This window comes from Ornithorhynchus anatinus, chromosome 16, assembly GCF_004115215.2.
Source record: "Ornithorhynchus anatinus isolate Pmale09 chromosome 16, mOrnAna1.pri.v4, whole genome shotgun sequence".
Taxonomy (NCBI): Eukaryota; Metazoa; Chordata; class Mammalia; order Monotremata; family Ornithorhynchidae; genus Ornithorhynchus; species Ornithorhynchus anatinus.
In genome coordinates, this window is record NC_041743.1 from 32,211,855 (window position 1) to 32,238,098 (window position 26,244).

Sequence of the window (26,244 nt, forward strand, 5' to 3'; positions counted from 1 at the left end):
CTGAAGGTAGGGCATGAGCAGGACATCACTGACCCAGGCCAAGTAACCTGGTCTACCAGGGTAAAGAGGGAAGAATCAAATTGAAGCCGTCTTTACACTAAACCACTCTGTGGCCTGCAGTGACTTGATTTTGTCCTATTTATCCAACAGTACTTGTTAAGTGCTTACTTTGTGCCGAGCACTGTATTTATACAGTCAAAATGAGTATTCATCAATATGCACGATGCCCCTAAAACTGACTGGGTTATGTTAGTCTGCCCAGTCAAAGCAAGTTATTAACATTTGAGGAAGCTGAAATCACACTCCCAAAATTCATTTAACTAACTCAGATAGCTGGGGCTGAAATGTTTGTACTTGCGTATGAATGGCTGGGATGAACTTCAGTGTTGTTTACCTCAATTAGACCAGCCCTATGCGACCTCAGTTATTTTTTCTTTTTTTCTATATCATTTAGGACGTTTGTTAGTATATTTGCCGAGTTAGCTACTAAGAAGTCTTGGCCCAATTTTCCATCACGTGATAACCTTTTGAATGAGAAGAAAACGAACGCCTCTAAATTCTCTGTGTGTGTCAGTGATCAGCCTGTTACAATTCAGAAGGCAAGCAATTTCTTTAATGGAGTAATAGCTCCTTTTTCAGCAATACACCAATTATGTAAGCCTTAGTTAAATCAACATTTTATCAGTATTTGGCCATGCAAATTCCCCCAAATAAAATTGTTTTTAAGAGGTTAATTGTTTTTCAAGATGAAAAAACTTTCCGAGAGTAAGTTACCTCTCATTACCAGTCCAAAAATAAGATCCAGGAAAGAGGGGCAGAGGATGGGGCTTTGGGAGTCAAGACACAGTTGGAAGAAGGATGGAAACACTTCGTCTCTCAGAAGGAAGAAACAAAAAGGAGTGGGTGAGGAGGTGAAGGAGGAGACAGGACAGCGATCCTGCATGCAATCCTGCATCAATTCCTGCATGCACCATGGCCTGCAGCCAGAGGGCAATGGTGCTTCAGCAAATATGAGCGTCCAGAAGGATTTAACCCAACTTTCTCAGCAACAGCAATCTGGCAACAGATTCTTTTAAAGCAAATTCAAGATTCTGGCATTATCTTCAGACCTAGCCTTTTTTTTTTTTTTACCAGCTCTCTTTTTTTCTCAGTCTGACCATCCTGGCATTTTGCCCATCAGGGAGAGCCTCACAAAGCCAGAAGTCCTGATTTTCATTAACCCCTTTGGAACCACAGATCCCATCTTCCAAGGGCTGTCCTTTCTTCTCCTTTTGGGGCAGGCTGTATATCAGAATAAACTGTATATCTTCTAAACTGAACCAGTCAGAAACTGCTTATGAATATAACTGTTATGCTTATGGGTGGGGGTAAGTACCTAACTGCTTAGAGGCTAGGGACACAATTATGTAAGTGGTGCAGTATGGGAGGAGATCTGTTAGGGAGATGAAGGATGAGTTAGGGAAGGCTTCCTGGAGGAGATGTGATTTTTAAGGTCTTTGAAGATGGGGCATGTAGAATGTAACAGAGAGTCAGAAAGTCCTGGGTTCTGCTCTTGCCTCTGCCACTTGTCTGCTGTGTGATCTTGGGCAAGTCACTTCACATCTTTGTGCCTCAGTTACTTCGTCTGTAAAATAAGGATTAAGACTACATGCGGGCCAGGGACTGTGTCCAACCCAATTGCTTGTATTCACCCCAGCGCTTAGTACAGTTCCTTGCACATAGTAAGCTCTCAACAAATACCGTAATTATTATCCTTAGCAATTTGCCAGATAGGAAGGGAGAAGGGGTCCCAGGTAGGAGGAAGGGCATCAGGTAGGGGCCGACGGTGAGAGAGACAGGAGTGAGATCCAGTGATTAGGTTGGCATTAGAGGAGCAAAGTGCGTTCTGCTGAGTTGTAGTGGGGGGAGAGCTGATTGAGTGCCTTAAACCCGATGTTGAGAAGTTTCTGCTCAATTTGGGAGGCCATATCCCAGGTACCGATTTGTTGAGCCCCAGATGCATCCTGCAAAAGCCAAGAAGCACATTTGATTTCAGTCCATTTCCAGGCCCTGGGGGCTTGCAAGGATGCTGGTGCAGCTAAAAGAGATGCTCACCGTAGTTTCCTCCACGCTGTTCCTGGGCAGGCAGCTCATGCCAGCCGGTTCAGATTTATGAGGCTAACACCGTTAGGGCTCCCGCTCATGGGACAGTTCCAGACGCTCCTGAAGGACGTTTCATTTTCCTCTCTGACTTTGAAGCATATGGCACAAGTACAGCCAGCCCTGGATCGACACTCCTTCCTTTATCCATATGTCTGCAAAGAGGACCCAAAAGACCACGGCGGTAATGAGTCTCTTGCTGAGTGAGGCTGCCTCAGAATTAGACGCCGAAGTTTGGGGATGGAACTGGACACGTTGCATAAGTTCCCGTGAGGCAGAACTGGCTGTTTCTTTTCTTGCTGGATTACCGCATATACTGTGTGCTCTATTACCCCTTTTTGTCACTTTATGGGTCCATGAGTTCATAATCCAATATCCCAGCTCAGCGGTAATTGAATTATAGGGCATTTAGGGCTCATTCGAATAGAGCCACTTTTGTTTTCTCAAAAGAAATCGAAGTTGTTTTTACCATGTGTCTTCATGTCCTCTGTGAGGGGAAGATTCAGGACCAGGTACTCATGAAGGATGCCCTGGCGAAAACCTAAGATATAGTGGATGTTGTGTATATCTCGGTGAAATGGTATCTCTTGCTTTTATTCTCCCAACAGCGATTACGGTTACGAGCGTCACGGCAACGGGCAGTGCTTACCCGCATTTTGGTTCAATCCATCTTCCCTTTCAAAAGACTGCAGCCTGGGGCAAAGTTACCTTAACAGCACAGGGTAAGTGACCCTTCAGGAGTAACATTAAAGGACCGTTGTTGGCTGCCTGTAGCCACAAGGTTCAACAAAGACTCCTAGGCGTGAAGCACTGGAAAACATGTCTCCTTGCGGCACAATTTATTTTGCTTTGTTCACTGAGATAATACAGTTCTGCTTTGTGTTTATAATGTCGCTTTTGCCTGAGAATCTTAAAACACCGATAGCTTTTCAAGAATCCTGTATGGTTGGAATACACTCTCTCTTTAGACCTAGTAGTCAGTTCTCCAGGCGTGTGGAGGGTTTTGTTTTTGCTGAACCTCGCGTTAAAACCTGCATTGTGGTGTACTTCTCGGGATCGGCACTACGTATGTTAATGGAACTGTTTCTTCCCACATCTCACTGGGCTCTTACTGGGTGGGTGCCCTTGTTGAAAGAAAATTTCCTGATTCCCGACCAGCATTCTATGCCAAGTGTGCAGTGAAAACATATGTTATGGGAGAGCTGGCTGCACATAAACATTAATCGACTTCTTATTTGTAAATAAATATATTCATTAGCTCTTATGTGCAGCCCCCTGGTGAAGCGGGTTGCTTTGATTCTGACTTAGCTGAGGCAAAGGGTGAAGGAGCAAGAATCGAATGCTTAGAGCAGGTTGCTGGTAGAGGTAGAGTTCAAATTCATAGCCTCTGAATTCCCCACCGCTGGACCCATCAAACCATTTTACTTCCTGCCTGACACTTTTGTTACTGCTCTGTAATTTAACATCTATATGGGTGACACTTGAAAGGGAGGCTTGCCTCTTAGTCAGCCCTGGCAGGTCACAGTTGGACCCTGGGACACTTTTAGCATGCGATTCTACTAGCTCTCGAGTCCATCGTGGCTGAGCTGGCTAGGGCTTCTTCTCTTCCCTTTTCCCCCCACTCCTGTTCCATTTCTCCGTGGACTCCTAGTGGAGGGGAGAGATGCAGTGATGAGAAGAAAATCCATCAGAAGTATTTATTGGTATTTGTATTTGTTAAGCGCTTACTATGTGCCAAGCACTGTTCTAAGCGCTGGGGTAGACACAGGGGAATGAGGTTGTCCCACGTGGAGCTCACAGTCTTAATCCCCATTTTACAGATGAGGGAACTGAGGCACAGAGAAGTTAAGTGACTTGCCCACAGTCACACAGCCGACAAGTGGCAGAGCTGGGATTCGAACTCATGAGCCCTGACTCCAAAGCCCGTGCTCTTTCCACTGAGCCACGTATTTATTGAGCACAAAGTACTGGTGTTGTTCCCATGACTGCCACAAAGTGCCAGGACTTTCTGCCTGGCAAGGCCTCAGAATGAAGCAGGAAGAAGCCATGGCAGGACTCCTGCTGCCACCTTCACCAGCTCCCAGCTCTATCTCGTTTGCTCCCTACTTTCTTTCATTCCAGATTAAATGACCTGAGTAAATTGATTCTTCCCCAGTGCTTAGAAAAGTGCCTGATATATAGTAATCGCTGAACAACAACAATAATAATAATAATAATAATCCCAGATGTAGTGCTTCTTTCTGGCTTCCCAGGGGTGGCCACAGAACTCTTGGGAGCTGTGTGCAGCGGCAGCAGGATCTGAGTTTTAATGTAAGATAATCCTCTTCTATTTCACACTGGTGATTTTTTTGTGTGTCTCCAAGAGCAAGGTTTGAGTCTAACTGTGTGTTGGACTGAGGGGTGTGGGTGTGTGTGTGTGTGTGTGGGGGGGGCCCACTGCTATATAAACCCATCCCCTCTTGTCCCACCCTCAGTGGACATACAGAAGAGGAAAAAGATTTTGAATTTGCAACACCCACTGTCAGCTATCCTATGGACATTCAATGCATGTTAAACTAGTTATGTGGATTCATGATTTATTTCTGACATGGAAAAATTCATGTCTCATCCAAATTCACTTCAGGATTAAATCTCTTCTCCCGACACCATAGAGTCTGAGCTCTGTATGGGATAGGGACTGTGGCCATTCAGATTATCCTATTTACACAGTGCTAAGCACACATCATGGAAAGTAGCATGGCTTAGTGGAAAGAGCACAGGCCTGAAAGTCAGAGGACTTGGGTACTAATCTTGGGTCTGCCTCTTGACTGCTGTGTGATCTTGGGTAAGTTTCTTAACTTCTCTGTGCCTCAGTTTCCTCAACTATAAAATGGAGATTCAAATCCTGTTCACCTTCCTATTTAGACTGTGAGGCTCATGTGGGATAGGGACTCTATCTGACCTGTTTAACTTGTATCTATCCCAGAGTTTAGAACTGTGCTAACAAATTCCATCTTTATTATAGTATTTGCTACAATTATTATTATGAGGGACCCATGAATGAACCCAGAATGGAGTGCAGCACTCCAGACTTCTTAAGGTCACTGAGCCATGTGACTTCCTCCTGTTTTTTTGGGTTTTTTTTTTAATAGGAATGGGAACTTTAAAGTCTGGGAAAGAAAGAGGCCAGATGCAAAATAGCAGGAATCACTGGGCACTAATACCCTTCACATTCTTCCGTGTGATTGCTACAAGTGTTTCTTCCTTTCTCCCTTTCCCATGCCACCACTTTAAACCATTACTGGTAGAGGCAGCAGAGGGACCTGGCCTTGGCAGCTGTGCTCCGAACCAGATGGAAAGAAATACAATCTCATAGCCCCTTTGGGCATAGGGCACGTGATTTAGTTACCCATTACCTTGCATTAAGATCTAAATCAATGTATACAGAAAGCAAAATGTTAGCTTGAGCCTCTGGCAACTACAGTGAGGGAGTCTGCCAAAATAACCCCACTCGTGTGTGTGTGTGTGTGTGTGTGTGTGTGTGTGTGTGTCTGTCTGTCTGTTTGCAGTGACATGTGATGTAACTGAATAACCACACACACATATATCTGTAGATTTGTGCTCCATAATCTTCCCTAGAAAAATATGGCCTGTCATATAATGAGCAAAATTCTGTAGGGAAGTTGTCACCTGTCTGAAGATAATGTTTTGTCCAATCTAACTCTTCCTTTCCTTGCAAAGACTTTCTGTTATACTTCTATTAGTGCCCAGAAAGTAGGTTGGACTTCCTTGCATGCTGACCAAAGCCACATCTTTCTCTCCCAATCAGTCCCTCCTCTTTTTATATGTCCGATCCTCCTTCTCTGCCAGCAGGGGCCATTTGTCATATGTGTCAATACATTCATATTAGAAATGCCGGTTTTAGTAAGGGGATATAGAAGAGAATAAATGTATATTTCTTGATTCTCTCCTTGGCTTTATAGCATGGGGTATTCTTAACTCAGAATTTTCCCTTTTTTCTTTTGATTGATACTATTTTCTTATCTCTGCTACTTATGTCTTTCTTCCATTCTGTGAGTCAGGCAGTTGTATTTAGTGAGCACTTACTATGTGCAGAGCACTGTAATAAGCATTTGGGAGGGTACAATATAACAATAAACTTACACATTCCCTGCCCTGCTACTAACTTGAATTATTTGACTTGCAAGTAATGTGTATTTCTAATGTTGACCACTAAACCCAGGTGCATTACTTACTGATTTTGTATATTTGCAGACTTGGGTTTCACAGATTAGCTTCTACTCCATGCAGAATTTGCCTAAGGGGTTTTGTGTTAATTTTTTGGAATGACCACTTTCTTTGAAATACCTTCTTTCCTTTCAATTTAGCCACATGTGTTCAACTTCCTGTTGAAGTCTTCTAAACAAACCAAAGACAGTTGTTGAACTTTTTAATGGTATTTTTTAGGTGCTTACTGTGTTCCAGGAACCTGGTAGGCACTGTCTACTTGTTTTGTTTTTCTGTCTGTCTCCCCCTTTTAAACTGTGAGCCTGTTTTGAGCAGGGATTGTTTCTATCTGTTGCTGAATTGTACATTCCAAGCACTTAGTACAGTGCTGTACACACAGTAAGCCCTCAATAAATGTGATTGAATGAATGAATGAATGAATACAAGATAATCAGGTTGGACATGGTCCAAGACCTAGAGGGGTCTTAATCCCCATTTGCACAGATGTGGTAACTGTCACAGAGAAGTGAAGTATCTTGCCCAAGGTCACACAGCAGACAATGGCGGACCCGGATTTAGAACCCACATCCTTCTGACTCTCAGGGCGGTGCTCTATACATTAAGTCAACATAAAGTCACACTGCTTCTAGACACACCAAAATATACTTGTAACAGCTCCATAATGCATGGGCAAAAAAAATATGCTAAAAGCAAGTCATAAAAAAAAGAGCTTTAATTGCCCAAAGTTCACAAAACCCAACTTTGAAGTGGCATATCTTCTATGACTTTACTCAAGTCTGACTTCATCATCAGATGGATTTCTAGGATCTTCAAGGGTTTTGGTGGGGTTTTTTTTGATGATTTTACTTTAGCTGTTAAGATTTATGCCCCTTGTCACAAAGTCAAGGTTACATTTGATTTAGACAGTTTGTCATCAGACATCAATAACCATACCTGCTGCTCACAACTGCAGTTATCATCGCCAAGCGTGTATTTCAATGTGCCTTCTGCCTCTCCGAAGGATGAGAGTATTATATTCTCAGACTACTCTGTCAACCAAATATCTAACAACTTGAAGCTCAAAACCTTGTCCATTAAGTGATTTAGTAGTGTAGGTAAAAGAAATAGAAAAAATGAAGAGTTTCAGTCCCGGTGAATATGAGCACCACCAGAAGCCATAGGAGTTTCGAATGCCATGTCCCCACAGTTCTTCTATCTAAATTATTAAAAGATTTACAAGGCATACGTTTTGGATGTCCTTATGCTCTGAAAGTTGGCTCTGAAACAGTGTATACTAGCCCCTCAGCCTGGGACCTGAAGAATAAACATCTGAAATGTGGAAGTAGAAATCCATTTGATGAATCGGTTTTGTCTTAGTAGTTGAAGTGTCAGGGAAAGGACAGTTGAAATCTAATAACAAAGCTAAAATAGCTGGGAAAATTGCTGCTCATGATGTGTGACCTATTTCTTTTTCTCTCTGCATCCTAAAACCTCTTCTCCCAAACCTCCATTCTCTTGGGCTGCAGTTTCATTGTTGAGATCACTTTACATTTAGGATCAGGGGACTGAATTTTGTGAAAAGCAGAGTGGGAGGGGTCGGGATTTGTAGCCAGCTAAGGAATAGGAGACAGTGTGAAAGACCAAAGAGGTAGAGGAAAAGAGAGGAAGAGGAAATGAAGGAAAGGGACTGTAAGCTCACTGTGAGCAGGGAATGTGTCTACCAACTCTGTTATATTGTACTCTCCCAAATGTTTAGTACAGTGCTTAGCTCTGCATACAGTAAGTGCTCAATAAATACAATTGATTGAACAAGGAATTAAGGGAGGAAGGAAGAGGGAAGGCTAGAGTGAGGAAAGGAGAGATGGAGGTGGGAGGAAGGAAAGGAGAGATGGAGGGAGGGAGAAAAGGAGTGAAGATCTAGGGAAGAAAGGATGGAGAGAGGAGAAAAGAGAGCCAGTGGGAGGGAAGGAATGAAGGACACAGAAAGCAGGGAAAAGCAGCATAGGATGATTCATAGCAATCAACTTGGGTGACTTGGACCCACTGCCCTGGTCCTTCCACCAGATTGTCAGAAGGAGGCCTTAGGGTCGGTGGAAACTTGAGAGAATTACCGATGGGTGTGTTTGCAGGGTGGGGAAGCTGTGGGTCTCCCACCAGTGGGAAGGGAATGCAGTGAAGCAGGCTGCCAGCTGGAGGGACCAGAGAAACCTGTTGTGGAGAGTCAAAAGGTAGTTGACTGTGAACATTATCTTTTGTTTATTCTTAGAAAAAAACCTGAGTGCCTGAACAATCAGTAATATTTATTGAGCACTTACCCCAGGCAGAACGCTGCACCAAGTGTCTTGGAAAGTAAGGGTTTATAATCTAGCAGATCATGATAGGTGCCAAACATAAGTAAATCAAAAAACATGATCCTTGCCCTCAGAGAGCTTGAAATCTACAAAAGCACACACACACACTACTGATGTACATTTTAGATGTCTTCTAGGTAGTAAGAAAAGAGAAGAGCCCATTTAACCAATAAAAAAAACACAACTTCCTTTTTTTTCTTCTTAACCATTTTTATTTTAGTATAGGGGAGGTTAAGAGGTTAAGAAAGAAAGGATCAGGGTAAGCTCCCTCTAGACTGTAAATTCCTTGTGGTGAGGAAGGAAAGTTTACAAACGCTGTTATATTGTACTTTCCCAAGTGCATTATACAGTGCCCTGCCCACAGTAAGTGCTCAATAAATACGATTGACTGATGGGAGGGTTAAATGGGGAGGAGGAAAAACTGGAGCTGGTAGCCAGCAGGAAGACTGGGGAAGAGGTCTGGAGAGAGAGAGCAGGCAAGCAGAGAACAGAGTGACAGAGCAAAGATACAGACAAAGAACAGAAGTCTGACGAGCTATTCTTACTATCAGTGACGTATTTGCAGTATGTTCTCTTAAGAGACAAAGGCTCCCTTCCCTTTACAAAGCATTTTTCTTCCTGGCAGATTGAAGAATGCTTTACCGACATAAAGTATCCAGGTAATAATCAGTGCTCAGATCCAACCTAATCATAAGTTGACTTGTTATTACAAAGGTAGCAGCCCCATTTAACAACATATTGAATGCATTATTCATTTGTGGGACCATCAAGTAGAGGGACAGCTGCTGATATGAAAAGAGAATTATTCTGAGTCACTGAAAGGAAATCTGTGCTTACTTGAATAAATGAATTAAGCATTGGTGAGTGGTTTTCTACTGTATTTGAGGGGCAGGTCAGGCAAAGCTAGGGTAATGGCATTTTTGTTAGGAAATCAAATGATTTGGAGAGAATCTTTAATGAGCATATGAAAAATATTCTTATCAGTTTTAGGATTAATCAACTTCAGAAGGGCTGTGCATGCTTCAGTTTTAGCATTGTTGTCAAGAATCTAATCAGTTAATCAGTGGTATCTGATTACTTATTGTGTGCAGAGGACTGTACTGAGCACAGAACTAGTCCAGTGCTCTGTACCTTGTGGTATTCAATAAATGCCCATAGGACAGTGCTAGGGATTGACGGGACAGGACTGTAAAATTCATACTCAATAGATTTTTATTGGTGGCAGTGATGATGATGATGATGATGAAGCAGCGTGGCCTAGAAGATGGAATACGGGCCTAGGAGTCAGAGGTCCTGGGTTCTAATCCCGGCTCCACCACGTGTCTGCTGTGTGACCTGGGCAAGTCACTTCACTTCTCTATGCCTCAGTTTCTTCATCTGTAAAATGGGGATTAAGACTGTGAGCCCCATGTGGGACAGAGACCGTGTCCAAACCTATCTGCTCAAATCCACCCCAGCGCTTAGTACAGTGCCTGGCACATAGTAAGTGCTTAATAAATGCCACAATTATTATTATGAAGAAACACAGCAAGGCATTGAGTGTTTTCTAGTGAGTTAAGGTATTTATTTTGTGCTTCTTATGGCTGACTACTGAACTAAGCACTGGGATAGATAGTAGAAGCGATCCCCATTCTATGCAGATCTCACATGTTAGAGGTGGGGACATCCCCACGGAGGAATACATTATAGATTACCAATTTGCAGGTAGTGGAAAGATTTCAAAAAAAGAAGAATCTTTGTCCCATAGCCTCTCAAAAGGATTGTATGCTACCCAACACCCTTCTTTTCTTTTCTTCTCCATCCAGTGAGTGTTTATTAAATGCCTTCAGGATGCTAGGATGGTACTTCACAGCATGGCAGGAATAAAGACTAGGAAGGAGGGACTGCATGAGAAGATGATCCTGAAGTAGGGGGAGAAGACCAGTTCCCCCATTGCCTATCACCTGCAACTTGTTTCTGCCATCATCATAGTGCTATTCAGAGTCTGAAGCTGCTGCCTTCATGATCCCTTTGTCCTTCTTGAGCACCTTGATCTCCAGTTTGAAACATTCTGGTGGGGCATTTACCACCGTCTTGCTGTTCAAGCTGTTTTAGGGCCACTGTCCACAGATCTAAACAGATGCAGACTGTGCAAAAGCCAAACATTGCATTTTAGTCACGGGGATCGTTAGTGTTTCTTTACAACTCTTAATTTTTCTGTCCTCATTATGAGACGTGCACTCTTCAGTTTACGTTAAAGCGGGAAGCAGGACAGTTTGTAGTTTTTTAAAAGATGCTGAGTTACTAATGAATGAACCCCTCCCTGACAGAGCCCTTTCTGCCCCCAGGTACCGGAAAGTGGTGTCCAACAACTGCACAGATGGTGTGAGAGAACAGTACACTGCCAAGCCCCAGCAGTGCCCAGGAAAGGCCCCCCGAGGGCTCCGCCTCGTCACCGCCGACGGCAAGCTGACGGCAGAGCAGGGGCACAACATAACCCTCGTGGTGCAGTTGGATGAGGTAGGGGCCACCCTCGTATCTGACATTATCACGGCGGAGCAGGCTTGGTTTGCAAGAGGGGCAAGGCTGACGCATCCAACCCTTGGAGCAACAGGCTACGGTTGCCATGAGCCCTGGGAGTCAGCAGGAGTAAAGGACTGAGGAAAGGAAGGTGGAAGGGAGGGAGGGGAGGTGGGGAGATGAAAAAGAGGTAGGAGGGAGGGAGAGAGAGGGAAGGAGGGGGTTTATTTATTTGTCACCCTCAGCTTATCTCCAGGCTGTTCTCACTTGTTTCCAATTATCTCACAGTTCCTCATTATCCCACATACCCCTTTATTGAGGTTTGTATTCTAATTTCGGTTCCCCTCCTTAGCACTTCAGCAATGCTATTTCTCCTCCACTTATCTCGCCCTCCAAATCCCACACTCATATGTATGCCCCTCCCGATTTAGACCCTGCTTTCTTTGCTGAACTTTGTTCTTCAACCCTTTATTTTCACATACCTAAAATGGCCATGGCTTATATTTGGGATATTTATATATCTCAGCTGATACACCAATACCTTTTATCTTTTTTTCTTCGTGGAATGCAGCATGGAGTTGACCTTACTGTACTACTGTGAGATACATAAATGGCCATTTTTATTATCTCCACTTTAAGAATGGGGCATTCATAAAATAGTAGGCAGTTCTGAGTCTCAATAATAATGTTGGTATTTGTTGGTATTTGTTAAGTGCTTACTATGTGCCGAGCACTGTTCTAAGCACTGGGGTAGACACAGGGGAATCAGGTTGTCCCACGTGGGGCTCACAGTCTTAATCCCCATTTTACAGATGAGGTAACTGAGGCACCAAGAAGTTAAGTGACTTGCCCAAAGTCACAGCTGACAAGTGGTGGAGCCAGGATTCGAACCCATGACCTCTGACTCCAAAGCCCTTATCTTATATTTTATCAATATAGAAAAGCCATTTTCATAGTCTTTCTCAGCACCTGCTGGATTATGTCCACCATCATCATTGTATTCTCCCAAGCACTTAATACTGTGTTCTGCAGAGTAAGAATTCAATAAATACTACCGATCCACTTATCCCGTATTTTACAGAGAACTACAAAAGAACTGACTCAAAGAATCTGCTTCCTCTAGAAGCACATGAAGTTCCTGAAATTTAACCAAAAAAAAACTGAACAAATACTTATATAGGAACAGTACTAAGGCTATTTTGCCTTCTGACTGATGTCAAAGAAAAACAATCCAAGTTATAGTGAAAGAATCTTTATTGCCACTAAAGAGGTTAAAGGGCTAAAAGGAACAGAGTGATTTCCATGGCAGAGAGAGGACAAGGTATCCCAAGTTAGAAAGAGTATTTTTCCCTTTGATAAGAGAGAACAATTGATTCAGGAGTTTAACATGGGAGGAGGAAGAGGAATCCAGGAGACTGTATTTACTGGGCCTCAGACAAGGGAAAAAACTTTGACTGTGCCTGCATTTTCCAGTGAGGAATGAAAATCTGTGATGTGGGAACAAGGGGTTCTGGATGAAATTTGATGGCTCTTCACAATGCCATTGATAGAAGATATATGTCCTCTTTTACACTAATGAGCTTCTAATGAGCCTATAGACTTTTAGAGCCTAAATCAGCTTCCAAAAGAAAGCCACTGTGGCTGCCTGTGGAGGGGGGAATGAAAAGGGTCAGTGAGGAAGAAGCAGCACATTAGAATTAGGGACTCCACAAAGCAGTTTTGGGAGATACCCATTTTGAGAGGACTGATTAATAGAAACTGTGTCTCTGTTGCAGGAGATAATTAAATCTGTCTTAAGCAGCTGTAAGAATAAAGAGATGCAATTCATTGCATAATTTAAGACTTTTAAATTAAATTTGAGGCAAGGGACTAAAATTAAAACTTTGATCTGTATCTCATTGTTTTAATACTACAATTTACATACAAAGACTGGCACTTAATAAGGAAAATTCATGATTAGAACCTCTTCTGTGAGATTTAAATTCTAAATGTGAAGGCTGTGCCCCTTATTAGATTGAATTGAAGGAACCACAATTTCACATATATTGAAATGGTAACATAAAAGTAATCACAAGGTAATATCACTTTGTAAATGTTATCGAGTTGCTGTTTGCAACAGTGTAATGGGAAAAGGTGAATTCATTGTTGAGTTCTCAACTTGCTTGAATTCCTGGAAGAGGATGAACTGCTTTGGATAAAAAACCAAGATTAATTAGAATCATAAAGCTTTAGCTTTAAAACTACAGTTTTGTGATCCAGGACAAATGCTAGACTTTGAGGACTTGACACTTCCTCCACAAAAGAGGAGAATAGGCTCAAGATCATCAGTGGAGATTTTAAGGAGTTTTCCATTTAGAATTCATTGATTCATTCAGATTTCCATCTTGGGCTGAAACCAGGTAATTAGCAAATTTTTAACTGCAGTGTAACACTCCTTTTTTTTCTGCTTGGGCTGAAGAAAAAGGAAAATAGGGAAACAAATAAGAAGGGAAAAAGGAAGATATGGCTAAATCAGGTTATCCCTAGATTGAGATCTAATTTAGTGCATGATTCAGCTGCATTTCAGGATGGTTAGCTCAGGGGGCTTTGTCTGAGGCAGAGTGTCTGTGGCGGAGCTTAGGGATCCTCCACCTGGCTTGCTGAATTTCCTGCTGTCAGAATGATACTGAGTTTCTCCGATTCTTGGAGGATATATAATTGAAAGGCAGTGTTATCTGATATGTCTCGAAAAGGGCAGACATCTGCGTCAGACCAGAAGGTGTACGTGCAGGGCAACTGTCTGAGAATCTCAGGGCTTTGAAGCTCCTACTTTGAGAAGCAGAGTGGCCTAATGGAAAAAGTACAGGCCTGGGAGTCAGAGGTCCTGGGTTTGGGTCCTTGCTCTGCCACTTGTCTGCTCTGTGGCCTTTGGGCAAGAAACTCTTCATTAAACTGGCCTCAGTTTCCTCAACTGTAAAATTTTAATACCTATCTGCCTTCTTACTTAGACTGTGAGGCCTATGTGCTCAACCTTAGAACTTAGTACAGTGCTTAACACATAGTGAGCACTTAAAAAATATTATGATTATTACATTGCAGGTCCCTCACTGCTCTGTTCCAAGGATGAGTGAATAGAATTGGAACTGGAAGTCCTGTGCTTCCTTCCCCTCTGACTTTTCCCCCGGATCTTCCCAAGCTGCTTAAACTAGACTCTATGGAGCCGAGCGAACAATGCAGGATGTGTAGTCTAATCACTGTTTATGTTGTTTCCCTTCTAAATTTTACCGTCTGAGTTGGCCCCAAAGCCTTTCTCTCTCCCCACCCACCCCCCAATTTTCAGGAGTTAATTGGGCTCTGAGCTCTCTAAAACATCTTGGATACAGGTTCCAAACTGTAGGGTTCATAAGGCATATCCAGATAACGTGCAGGCCTATCGGCATTAGGGGTGGGGGAGAACCAGGGTAAATTTCAAGATGTCCAACTTGAAAATCAACCAAAGCTCAGAAACAGAACTTTAGTGAATGGGGAGAGAGAAAGTGGAACTCTGGGTCAGATTGAGATGCTTACACTCCACTACCTACGCAGATTCTGATACATTTATGGACTTCTTTAGATGCACAGACAAACACAGATGCATTTTTACAGAGACACGAAGAGCTAAGTTCTGAGCGAACTAGGATCAGTCAGTCATTCAATCATGTTAGACATCTACTGTGTAACGAGCACTGTACTAAGTGCTTGGGTGAGTACAGTGGAATTAGACAAAATCTCTGCCCGCAAGGGGCTTATAGTTTAGCTGGGGAGATGAGATACAAAAATAGAAGAGAAAAGAAAAATGATTGTGTAATAATAACTATGTTGCTACCTACTGTGTACTAAACACTGTGCTAAGTGCTGAGGTGGAACCCAGATCTCCTGGCTCCCAAGCCTGTGTTCTTTCCACTTGTTTTAGTAGAGTATAAAATCAATTTGTCCAGAGGTGCTATGGGTGCCTATGAGCACCTAAGTGTGTAGTTGGCCTAGAAATGGTGAGTTCTGGAAGAAAAATAATCATGGAGGGCCTCGTGGAGGCATTATTATTTCAGAAGGGCTGAGTACACGTGGAGTAGTAAATGGAGCATATCTGACACAGAATGAGCCAGCAAGCAGATGGGAACAGGACCTAAAGCCTCTCTCTCTTTCAAATTGAGTCCTACATAGAGGGATCTGGGAAATAGAAGTCTCTGGCGCCAAGGAATCCAGTTCTTGTGCAGCAGGCATTGCAAGAATAAGCTTCCTTCTGTCCCTTTGAACTCAGTTTCACCTCCACAACTAGACCTACTGACAATTTATGTTTAGAGCAAACTAGCTGAGAACCTTATCAGTCTTAGGAGTGTCATAAGACCTGAGGCCATTCATACTTTGGGGCATGCCAGTATATCTACTCAGATCAGTGTATCTCCTTCCAAGACCACCAGGGAAATACCATCCTTGATTCGAAGCCCTCCCTCCACCTCTTAATCTGGCCTTAGAATACTGGATTTCATAGAACTCTTTGCCCTGTCATTTTGAAAGCAGTGCCTTGTAAGGAAATGTTGCATTGTGGAAGTTTTCACCGATGTGAGTGCAGTCGGTCACATTGTCTTGTGCCTCAATACCAGTGCTCTAAGGAAAAAAGAGAAAGGAGAAGGTCAATATTCTCCCCTTCTAAATTGGTTGTGGGTAGGGATCATGCCTACCAACTCTGTTGTATATTCCCAAGCACTTAGTACAGTGCTTAAAACTCCATCAAGGCCACTTTGTTGAACAGTGGTACATAAATGTAGATACTCCACTTCAGAGTATCTTCCATCCCTCCAATTCTCAAGATTTATTGGTCAGTATTTTACCCCCTTTGGGACCGATGAATCAGTAGTATTCTATGATTGTCTATTGTTTGCAGAGCACCCTACTAAGAGCTTCCATAGACTAATTGTTCTTCCATATACCAAAGTGTTTATTTTATAAAGGTCATTTTAGCTCTGCCCAACTAGGCTTTATGCAAGCAAGGGGTTAAGGAAAAAGGAGGATTTGTTAAGGAAAATCTGTTGTCTGTTTAGCCACACAATGCCACTTGCCAGGGATTTCAGTGGCTGAGTCATCTAAAGCAGTAGTATGGATATAGCTTTGCTAATCATTTGTTTGCCTTCGGGGAGGGCAGTGCTCTGATTTTTTTGTTGCATGGACACCATTCAGACTCTAAAGAAGTGTCAGGCAGCTAATCAGTCCTCTTCACTCACCGATGTAACAAACCACCCGCATCAATCAGATGGAAGGAGGAGCATTCCAGACCCATTTTGGTTTGCTTACGGATGTAGGATTAGGTCTCTCTGGAGCCATTGGCCTTTTCTGACTTCACTTTCTTATTGGTGAAATGAATTAATCAACCGTCCTTGCCACTTGCCATCTCTCCGTGGTGCATTTTAGTGCTCCTGTCAGATCAGCTCTTTGAGTTATTGGCGGCTTTGCAAGAAGCTCTCTGTGTTTCTCCCCATTAGGAAAGGCACTGATGTTATAGGAGGCCATTAAGAACTCCACTTGTGATGGTTTGAGGGGTGACATATAGGTTGCTGCCCCTTCTGTAGGAGTGGCATGTGTTTGGAAGCAGCGTGGCTCAGTGGAAAGAGCCCGGGCTTGAGAGTCAGAGGTCATAGGTTCGAATCCCGGCTCCGCCACTTGTCAGCTGTGTGACTGTGGGCAAGTCACTTAACTTCTCTGGGCCTCAGTTCCCTCATCTGTAAAATGGGAATTAACTGTGAGTCTCACGTGGGACAACTCGATTACCCTGTATCTACCTCAGCGCTTAGAACAGTGCCCTGCACATAGTAAGCGCTTAACAAATCCCAGCATTATTATTTTCATCTGCTTCCTCAGTGAAGTATGTCAGGATCTCAGTCTGCTCTGGGTAAACCCAGAATGTCCACAGCAGATGATTCAGCCTTAGAACTGTGTCACTGTGAGCTCTTCAGCTGCCACTGGAAGGAGCCATTGATTTCCAAAGTTTGAAGTCTTTCCAAGATGGATTGCAATTGTGTCAACAGAGCTTCATCACTGTCTAGGTATACCTTATAATAATAATGAAGACTATGTGCCAAGCCCTGTATTGAGCACTGGGGTAGACACAAGATAATCAGATTGGACACCATTCTTGTCCCACAATGGGCTCACAGTCTAAGTAGGAGGCAGAACAGGTATTGGATCCCCATTTTACGGATGAGGAACCCGAGGCCCAGATAAACTAAGTGATTTTCCTAAAATCACACAGCAGGCCAATAAGTGGTGGAGCCCAGATTACCAGCCCAGGAAGCAACAGCATGGTCTAATGAATAGAGCACAGGCCTGGAAGTCAAAAGGGCCTGGGTTCTAATCCCAGCTCTGCCACTTGTCTGCTGTGTTCCCTTGGGCAAGTCACTTAACTTCTCAGTGCCTCAATTACCTCATCTGTTAAATCGGGATTAAGATTGTGAGCCCCACGTGGGACAACTTGATCACCTTGTATCTACCCCAGTGTTTAGAACAGTGCTTGGCACATAGTAAGCGCTTAACAAATACCATTATTATTATTATTATTATCAAAAAACAGATCCCAGACCACACCGCTTCCCATACTGTTTCCCAGTTCTTTCCACTGGGCCACACTGCTTCCCACAGTGGGAGATGGATCACTCAGCTTTATTAAAAAAAATACCCATCAAGCCCACATGCACACAGTTATCTTGCATAGTTGAAATTAGCCCATTGGATGAAGAGACTGGTTTTAGAAATGAGAAACACTTTATTTCCCTATTCCGTTTAAAATCCTCATTATAGGCATTAATAGAGGCTGTTTCTAAACTGGTCAGCAAAATGTGTACAAACTTGTGGGACTGCTGCCTCCTTAGGCACAGCAGATCATTTACAAAAAGAACAAAGATTACAGGGTATCACATTTTCAGATATGAAACCGTATCATCATCTCTGTCAGTTCTGTAAATAATATGCTTCAGTTTCCCCATGTAGTAAGAGCAAAAATAAATGCCTTACAAATCAGATGAGCACTATAAAGTGAGTTAATGATAGTGGGCCATCTAATATTTATAATACCATTTCTATAGGGGAGTTTCTGTATCTTAAAGCTGTTGTTAAATAAGTTTTTCAAAAGCAAAAGTCATCAGGGCATAGTGACAAGTGCTGCATAATGTTTCTTGTTTTCCTTGTTTTTGTATTCTGAGACAATTTTCAATCATTTGTCTATATTAGAATGTGGTAAGAAAACTATGCTGTTTTTATTACTTAGGGGCAATCAACTCTTGATTATTAAGGAGTCTCCTATAAGGATGGACAAATGAGAGTTGTCTAAAGCCTTTTTCCATTCTTTTCATTCATTCATTCAACTCATTCTTTCAGTCATATTTACTGATCACTTACTGTGGGCAGACCACTGTACTAAGAGCTTGGGAAAGTCAAATTCGACAATAACAGTGACATCCCTTGCCCACAGTGAGCTTACAGTCTAGGAGGGGAGACAGACATTAATTCCTTAATGCCATGGGCACATCCATGTTGTCTTCCCCACGATTCAACAATTTTATATTATTTTATTTTTTAATGGTATGTTACCTGCTTACTATGTGCCAGGCACTGTACTGAGTGCCATAAGTCCCCTCCCCACAATCCTTCCATCTGTTTACTACCACCCTGCAGGTTGAAACAAAGCCCCAAGAATCCAAAGCCCCAAAGCCATCTTGCCTTATCGCTAGGACAAGTCCAAGAATACCATCCTCTCCTACCCTGATAGGGCCCAGTGTAAGTTATCTGGGCCATTGTATCTTCCAGATCACTGATTATCCTGCAGTGCTGTGGAGAGCACCTTCTCCTAACATGCTTCTTGCCCTCCAGGACCTTCCATTATAACTCTTGCCCCACCAATCCACTTCCCCAGCAGATTTATCTAAATCCTGACCATTCTGGTCCAGGTTAATTCTCCCAGGGGCCTCATGATAGCTTTAACCTTAACATCCTGCCATCTTCACATTTCTAATGAGTCCTTGCACCACCTTACACTTGGAGCCCAGACCTTGTCAGAGGTAGTCTAGGATAATGTATACGGCAAAGAAAAACAATTACAGCTGAGTCATTTTCCTCTGTACAAAATTGGTAGCACTGCAGGGGAGAGTATTTTCTACAAGACATCTGGCATTTGCTTTGATTCATGCCATGGATGCAAATAGGCTTGGTTTGGGGCAGGGAGCTAGTTCCTTTTCAAAGGTCACTTAGAGGGAGGGAGGAAGGAATGAACTGTGGATCCCGGAGAATATGGAAAGTGAAAGAACCCCTAGTCTCTCCACCTAAGGGTGAGAGCCCCTGACACTGATAATAATTATGGTATTTGTTAAGTCCTCATTACATGCCAAGTGCTTTACTAAGTACTGTTGTAGATACAAGATTAGCAGGCCGCATACAACCCCTGTCCTATGTGGAGGTCTCAGACTAAGTAGGATTCTTAGGTCTCCAACCAGGAAAACTGCATGGTGGAGCCAGCTGGAGCCAGAAAGAGAAATTGGTTGGTCTGTTTTGCCCGGTCATATAGAATGAAAAACGCAAAGGGTTTCTTTCTTCTAGTTTTCTTTCTCAGTGGGGCCAGGGGAGGTTTTTTTTTGTTGTTGTTTTCTTTTTTTATGGTATTTGTTAAGCATTTACTATGTGTCAAGCACTATTCTCAGCTGGGATAGATGCAAGTTAAACAGGCCAGATACAGTCCCTGTCCCTCAAGGGGCTCACAATCTAAGTAGGAGAGAGAACAGATATTAACTCCCCATTTTGCAGTTGAGGAAACTGAGGCTCAGAGAAATTAAGTGACTTATCCAAGGACACACAGCAGGCAAGTGTCGGAACCAGGATTAGGACCCAGGTCCTCTGGCTTTCAGGCACATGCTTTATTCACTAGGCCATGCTGCTTCAGTGGAATTCCAGCCACTTCACTCTCTTTCCTTGGTATTTTCCTTGCAAGGAGAGATCCTTAATGCTGTCATAACTTTCATTTCCCTCATGAGGACTCAATGAACCTACTCACTCTTCTGCAACTTCTGTCTACCACATGCATGTTAGCCACATTCACTTAGATCAAGATCAGCACTCATATCCTACAAGCTGAGTTTACCCCTTTCTGAACTAAATCCTTTAAGTGTCAGCATTTTAAACTTGGCCTTTTCAAAAATGAGATACCATCTGAGCCTAAAGTAATGGGAAGTGGATTTCTAGTTCAAAGCATTTTATGAAAGAGGGAAAAGCTAGACTAAATCTTGTTTTGCACAGACTGCATGGGGATAGATGGACTTGGCTCAGATGACTCTGGACAGAAGTTACTTTCAGTGTCTCTGTTCTTCCTTCAAAGACGTGTAGAGAAGTAGCTTCATGAAAAGTCTCTTACAAAGCAGATTTTGTCTTCCACCTTCTGATCCCTCTCTTTTAGTCTCCCCCACCACTCATCCTTCGTTGGTTAGAGACAATTGGACAATTGTTCATGCTACCGATTCAGAGCCTCAGTTGGAATTATTTTTTAAATAAATTGAAGAAAAAAGCCCAGACTCATTCGGTAACCAAGGAAACTCCTTTTAATGCATTTTAAGGGCCTCCTTTTCCTTTCCTGCCTACTATTCTTCAGAGTATCAAGAATGAACCTTAGCATTATCCTATCTTTCAGGGTGGCCAACAAAGCCTTGGGGAAGGAAATGGATTTTCTATTTTCCAGTATTAAAAGGGATCAGCAAAATGAAGATTTTGAAAATACTTAGAAAGGTTTCTGTTAGGGTTTTTCTAAGGTGTAGTTATTCCACTTGTAGTTATTAAGCACCCACTGAGGTTTAAGCACCATTGTTCCATTATACAGGTGCTGGTGCAATTCACCTTTTGGCAAGTTTGAAATAATGATGCAGTGTTCTGAATTTGGGACTTGGGTTTATAGTGAAGATAAAACACAATTGTATTTATTGAGCACTTACTATGGGCGGAGCACTGTACTAAGTACTTAGGAGAGTATAATATATCAGACTTGGAAAACTTGTTCCCTGCCCTCAATGACCTTACAGACTAGATAGTCTCGGCTATCAAGGAGATAATAATAATAATAATAATAATAACAATAATAATGTTGGTATTTGTTAAGCACTTACTATGTGCAGAGCACTGTTCTAAGCTCTGGGGTAGATAGAGGGTAATCAGGTTGTCCCACGTGAGGCTCACAGTTAATCCCCATTTTACAGATGAGGTAACTGAGGCACAGAGAAGTGAAGTGACTTGCCCACAGTCACACAGCTGACAAGTGGCAGAGCCGGGAGTCAAACCCGTGACCTCTGACTCTGAAGCCCAGGCTCTTTCCACTGAGTTAGCCAACAAAATTGCTTGTGTATATATGTGTGTATTAATCAGTGGTATTTATTGAGTACTTACTATGTGCAGAGCACTCTTCTAAGAGCTTGGTGGAGTACAGTTCAATGGAAATCAGCAGACACACTTCCTACCCATATGTATGTATGTATCTTGCGCATATCCTTTTGGGTTAAAAAATGACACCCCGAGTGAGATTTTATCAATATTTGTGCAAGTATGACTTTTTAAAGCAATGGATGACAGACAATCCCTTTCATATTCTGTGTATTTAAAAGTCATCCCTTGTTACATAAGCATAATTGTGACCTGCAGTGTCTCTCTTCATTTTTATTTTGGCATCTAAGTGTTTCATCCTTTACAAGAGAATAACTCCACTTCTCATTTTTGAATCTGAGGCTGTCTATGTGCTGTTGTTGTGCTTGCTTTATAGCATGGCCTAGTGGAAAGAGCACGGGCCTGGGAGTCAGAGGACCTGGGTTGTAATCCCGGCACCACCATTTTCTTGTGTGACTGAGCAAGTTCTTCAACTTTTCTGTGTCTCAGTTTCCTCCTATGTAAAATGGGATTCAATAAATGTTCTCCCTCCTACTTAGACTGTTTGTTCCATGTGTGACCTGTTTATCCCAGTTGTTAATTCAGTGCTTAGTCCCCACACGTGCTGAACAAATACCAAAATTATTATTATTGCATCTATTCTCCTACTCTCTTAACTACTGTTTTGTCGATATATGTCAACTTGTTTTTCCCGTTGAATTATAAGCATCTGAAGTGCAGGCCTAATGTCTTAGTTGTGTGTTCCTGAAGTGCCTACTTTAGTGTTCTGCACGTTGAAGAGCCTTATTAAATATTGATGATGATGATGATGTTGAAGAACCTCCATGTATTGATGTTGCCTGAAGACTGTTCACTGCTATACTACACCATCAAGTTTACTTACCTATCTTTAAACCATTTGATCTGAACTCCTTGTTCATGGCTCCCCAATTTCATTATAGTATTCAGCAATTATTTATGTTACTCTCCTGTCATTCATTTCCCTTTCCTGATTCAGTAAAGATGCAGTGCAGTGAACATTGCTTTGATGTTGGTAGAATGTTTATACTGTTTGTTACACTATATTATCAACGCTAATAGTAATCATTATAGGATTTGTATCTGCCAAGCACTATGCTAAGTACTGGGGTTGATGCATTACAATCAGATCAGATGCAGTTCCTGTTCTGCGTTGTGCTGTCAGTCAAAGAGGGAGGAAGAAGATATATCTTATCCCTAGTTTCTAGATGAGGCACAGAGTTGTGTGACTAGATATTTTATCCCCAATTTCTAGATGAGGGAATTGAGTCTCAGGGATGTGAGACTTGCTGTGTGGCACAAGGACACACAGTAGGCGAGTGACAGAGTCAGGATTAGTACCCTGGTCTACTAACTCCCAGGCTCATGCTTTTTCCACTAAGCCACCCTGCTTTCCCTAGTTAATGTGATATATAGTACACAGCGATTGAACGAATGAGGTAGGGAGGAGTGGTGGGTCGTAGACTACGTGGCACAGTGACATTCTTCCTCCTTTTGTTCTCAGGGAGACGTTCAGAGGACCCTTATCCAAGTGGACTTTGGAGATGGCATTGCTGTTTCGTATGTGAACCTCAGCTCCACAGAGGACGGCATCAAACATGTCTACCAGAATGTGGGCATTTTCCGAGTGACAGTGCAGGTGGAAAACAGCCTGGGCTCGGACAGCGCAGTCCTGTACTTACATGTAACTTGTATGTTTACTGTTATTGACCTTTGACCTTATTTATACTGCCCCTCTCCCCACCCCGACTAAAGACTGTGATCTGAAGCTTCCTATCCAGGAGGAGCATGTAGTTGGAGAAGGGGAAAAAAATAAGAAGAGGGAGGGAAGCAGTGAAAGAGGGGAGAGAGAAACAGAGCCACAGAGAGAGAAATTGACCTCAAAGTGCTCTAGGGAAACATCTCCAAAATTTCTATGCTAGAACCAGTTGAAGGTGCAGAATGCTAATAGATTCTGGGTTCTGGGATCACAGAACCCAATTTTCAGCATCAGAAAGCAGATTTCTCACTCTATGATCATTTTCTGCTTCCAACTGCACATCCTGAAATTGCTCCCTCTTTCACCCTGTGACTTCTACACCTGCTCCCTCCTGGTTTTCTTGGGCTTGTGGTTCTGCTAAATTTTATTTTTCCAAGACTTGGTTTAGTGATTGCTGCAGTGAATGATGAATAAGGATTTGGGCCCTATAGTCACTCACTGGTCCTACTTTGTCAGAAACTCCTTAACAGCTCTTGAAGAAAATGGGTTAGTTTTTCATGAGCTCTGCAACTCTCTGGGAGCCTGGAAGAGTTAAAGCACCTCTCTTACCATCTTATGTTTGACTTGGGAGTGACCAGGTCTCTGGGCAGAGTTCCTAATGGAATATTTGGGAAGATTGGAAAAAATCCAGCTGCTGCCATTTCCTCCTTCCCCCCGTGTCCCCCACAAGCACATATGCACACACATACATAAACACACATGCATACACAGATCCCAGAGGCACATCTCATAAGATGAGGTGACTGAGGCACAAAGAAGTTAACTGACTTGCCCAAACTCACACAGCAGACAAGTGGCAAAATTGGGATTAGAAACCAGGTTCTTGGACTCCCAGGCTTATGCTCTCTCCACTAGGCTATGTGGTTTTTCTTAAGGGGTTAGTACAGAATATTGCCTTACATCTCAGCAAAGAATAGGAAGACAGGATGACTGTCAGGGACTGTTCTAAGGGGTAATTCCAACCAAGGCCTAATGGCCTCCAAATTCTAAATAGAAATCAGTTCACTACCTGTGAGTGACCCTGGGAGGTATTACTCTTTGACAGTATGCAGCGAACTGTCCTAATTGATTGCCACTGAAATCTTGTGGGTTAAATTTGAATAGAAAAAATACCACCTTTCATTTTAACGTGCTATTTTCCAGTGAGCCTAGCCAATTCCATTCCTCCTCATGGATCTGAAAAAATGCAAACACATTGAGAGATTAGGCATCAATCAACTGAACACAGTTTCACTTTAGTGAATTTAGCAGTTGTTCCTTTTAGACATCCTTGATCCCTGTGAGGCAAGGACAGATGGGGATAGTTCACCCCATTTTCCAGATGGGGAACCCGAGAGATTAAGTGACTCATTTGAGGACATCTGGGTGATCCTTAGTGAAGATGAGACTAGAACCTAGGGACTCTGAATTTCAATTTCCTTTCCATTTGACCACATAGATGCCCAGCAAGAAAACAAATAAGGACATTTGAATCCAAATAGGTCCATTCTGTGTTCCTCCAGTTCTATACTCCACTAAGCTCCTTGTGTGCAGAGAACCTCACTACCTTCTCTGTTGTACTCTACTCTCCCAGGTCCTTAGTACTTGATTGATTGACCCAGTAACCTTGTATTCAGGGTCCCTGGCTTTGGACTATATTTGTCCTGAAATTAGGGAGTAATTCCTATCAGTATTTAGTGTGGGTCAGTAAGACCCTGCACTTTAAAATCCTCTCTAGGTGAACTCTCCCTTCTTAGCCCCTTTCTTCACCACACACTTCCCTTTTCTACCTGCCAGTATACAAAGGTTAGTTGTACATAAATCGGAGGTTACTTACAAGCGTTTGCAAAGGTCACCAGAAACAAATGGAGAAAATGTTTCTGTGGTTACATTTTCCATGCAGTGCTGACAGTCTCTTACCCAGGTGACTATATAATAATCGCCTGCAGTTTGACAGGAAGGAATTCCTTCGGGATGGCATCCACATTGTTCTGCTAGTTTGCAAAGTAATGAGTCCACATGATGCAGGGGCTGCTTTCTGAGGGAGGATTCATGTTTTACAGAGAATCCATATTTGTGGTAAGGACAAGTGCCTCTGTCAGCCGGCACTGAAATTAGCTCTTCCCCCAACAACTCTAATCAGGGATTGTGTGAAGTTGCAGAATAGTAGTTGGATAAATAGACAAATGTCATCTTTCCCCCTACAAGTTGCTCCACTTAGAAATGTCTTTCACAGCATGAATAGGAAAAGCTTCTGGTTTTTGGATATTTCAGTCTCCAAGAGAGCAGTAGCATTGGTACTCTTGATTTGTGGTTAGTAATAATAATTGTGGTATTTGACAAGCACATACTATGTGCTAGTCCTGTGCTAAGTGTTGCGGTAGATACAAAATAATCAGAACAGACACAGATCCTGACTTACATGTGACTCCAAGTGTAAGGAAAAGGGAGAACAGATATTTCACTCCCACTGTTCAGATGAGGCAACTGAGACACGGAGAAATTAAGTGACTTGCCAAAGGTCATGCAAGAGACGAGTGGCAGAGAGATTTTCAGCCACTATTTCATAATCTGCGTTTCCCCTGTTTCACGTCTCCAGCAGCCTCTTACAAAGGAGTACATTTCCTGCCTAATGACTCAGGTGACACGCCAGTTTTCCCACCTCTATTGAGGTGGAGGATGTCCACAGATCTTACATGTGTTGAAGACTGTATTTGGGCTCAAACGGGTTGTAACTAGGACTCCGCATCAGCCCGTGGATTGACATGCTGTGGTGTAGGGACTGGGAAGTCAAAGGAAACCCAACTGTATTTTCTGGCAGTGGAGAGGTGTTCTTTGCTAGGGACATGAGAGCCTCCAGCTAATGCCTTGCCT

The 26,244-nt window shown here is 42.7% G+C and overlaps 1 protein-coding gene across 1 annotated transcript in view; it reads left to right on the forward strand.

The window, feature by feature from the left end:
* Nucleotides 1–26,244, forward strand: part of SORCS1 (sortilin related VPS10 domain containing receptor 1) — a gene marked incomplete at its 5' end in the record, with an annotated part of 364,626 nt that overhangs the window by 303,335 nt on the left and 35,047 nt on the right. The window contains 3 exons of the mRNA XM_029080271.2: nt 2,748–2,861; nt 11,024–11,195; nt 23,137–23,323. Coding sequence (XP_028936104.1) covers nt 2,748–2,861; nt 11,024–11,195; nt 23,137–23,323 — 473 coding nt within the window. The remainder of the gene's footprint in view (nt 1–2,747; nt 2,862–11,023; nt 11,196–23,136; nt 23,324–26,244) is intronic.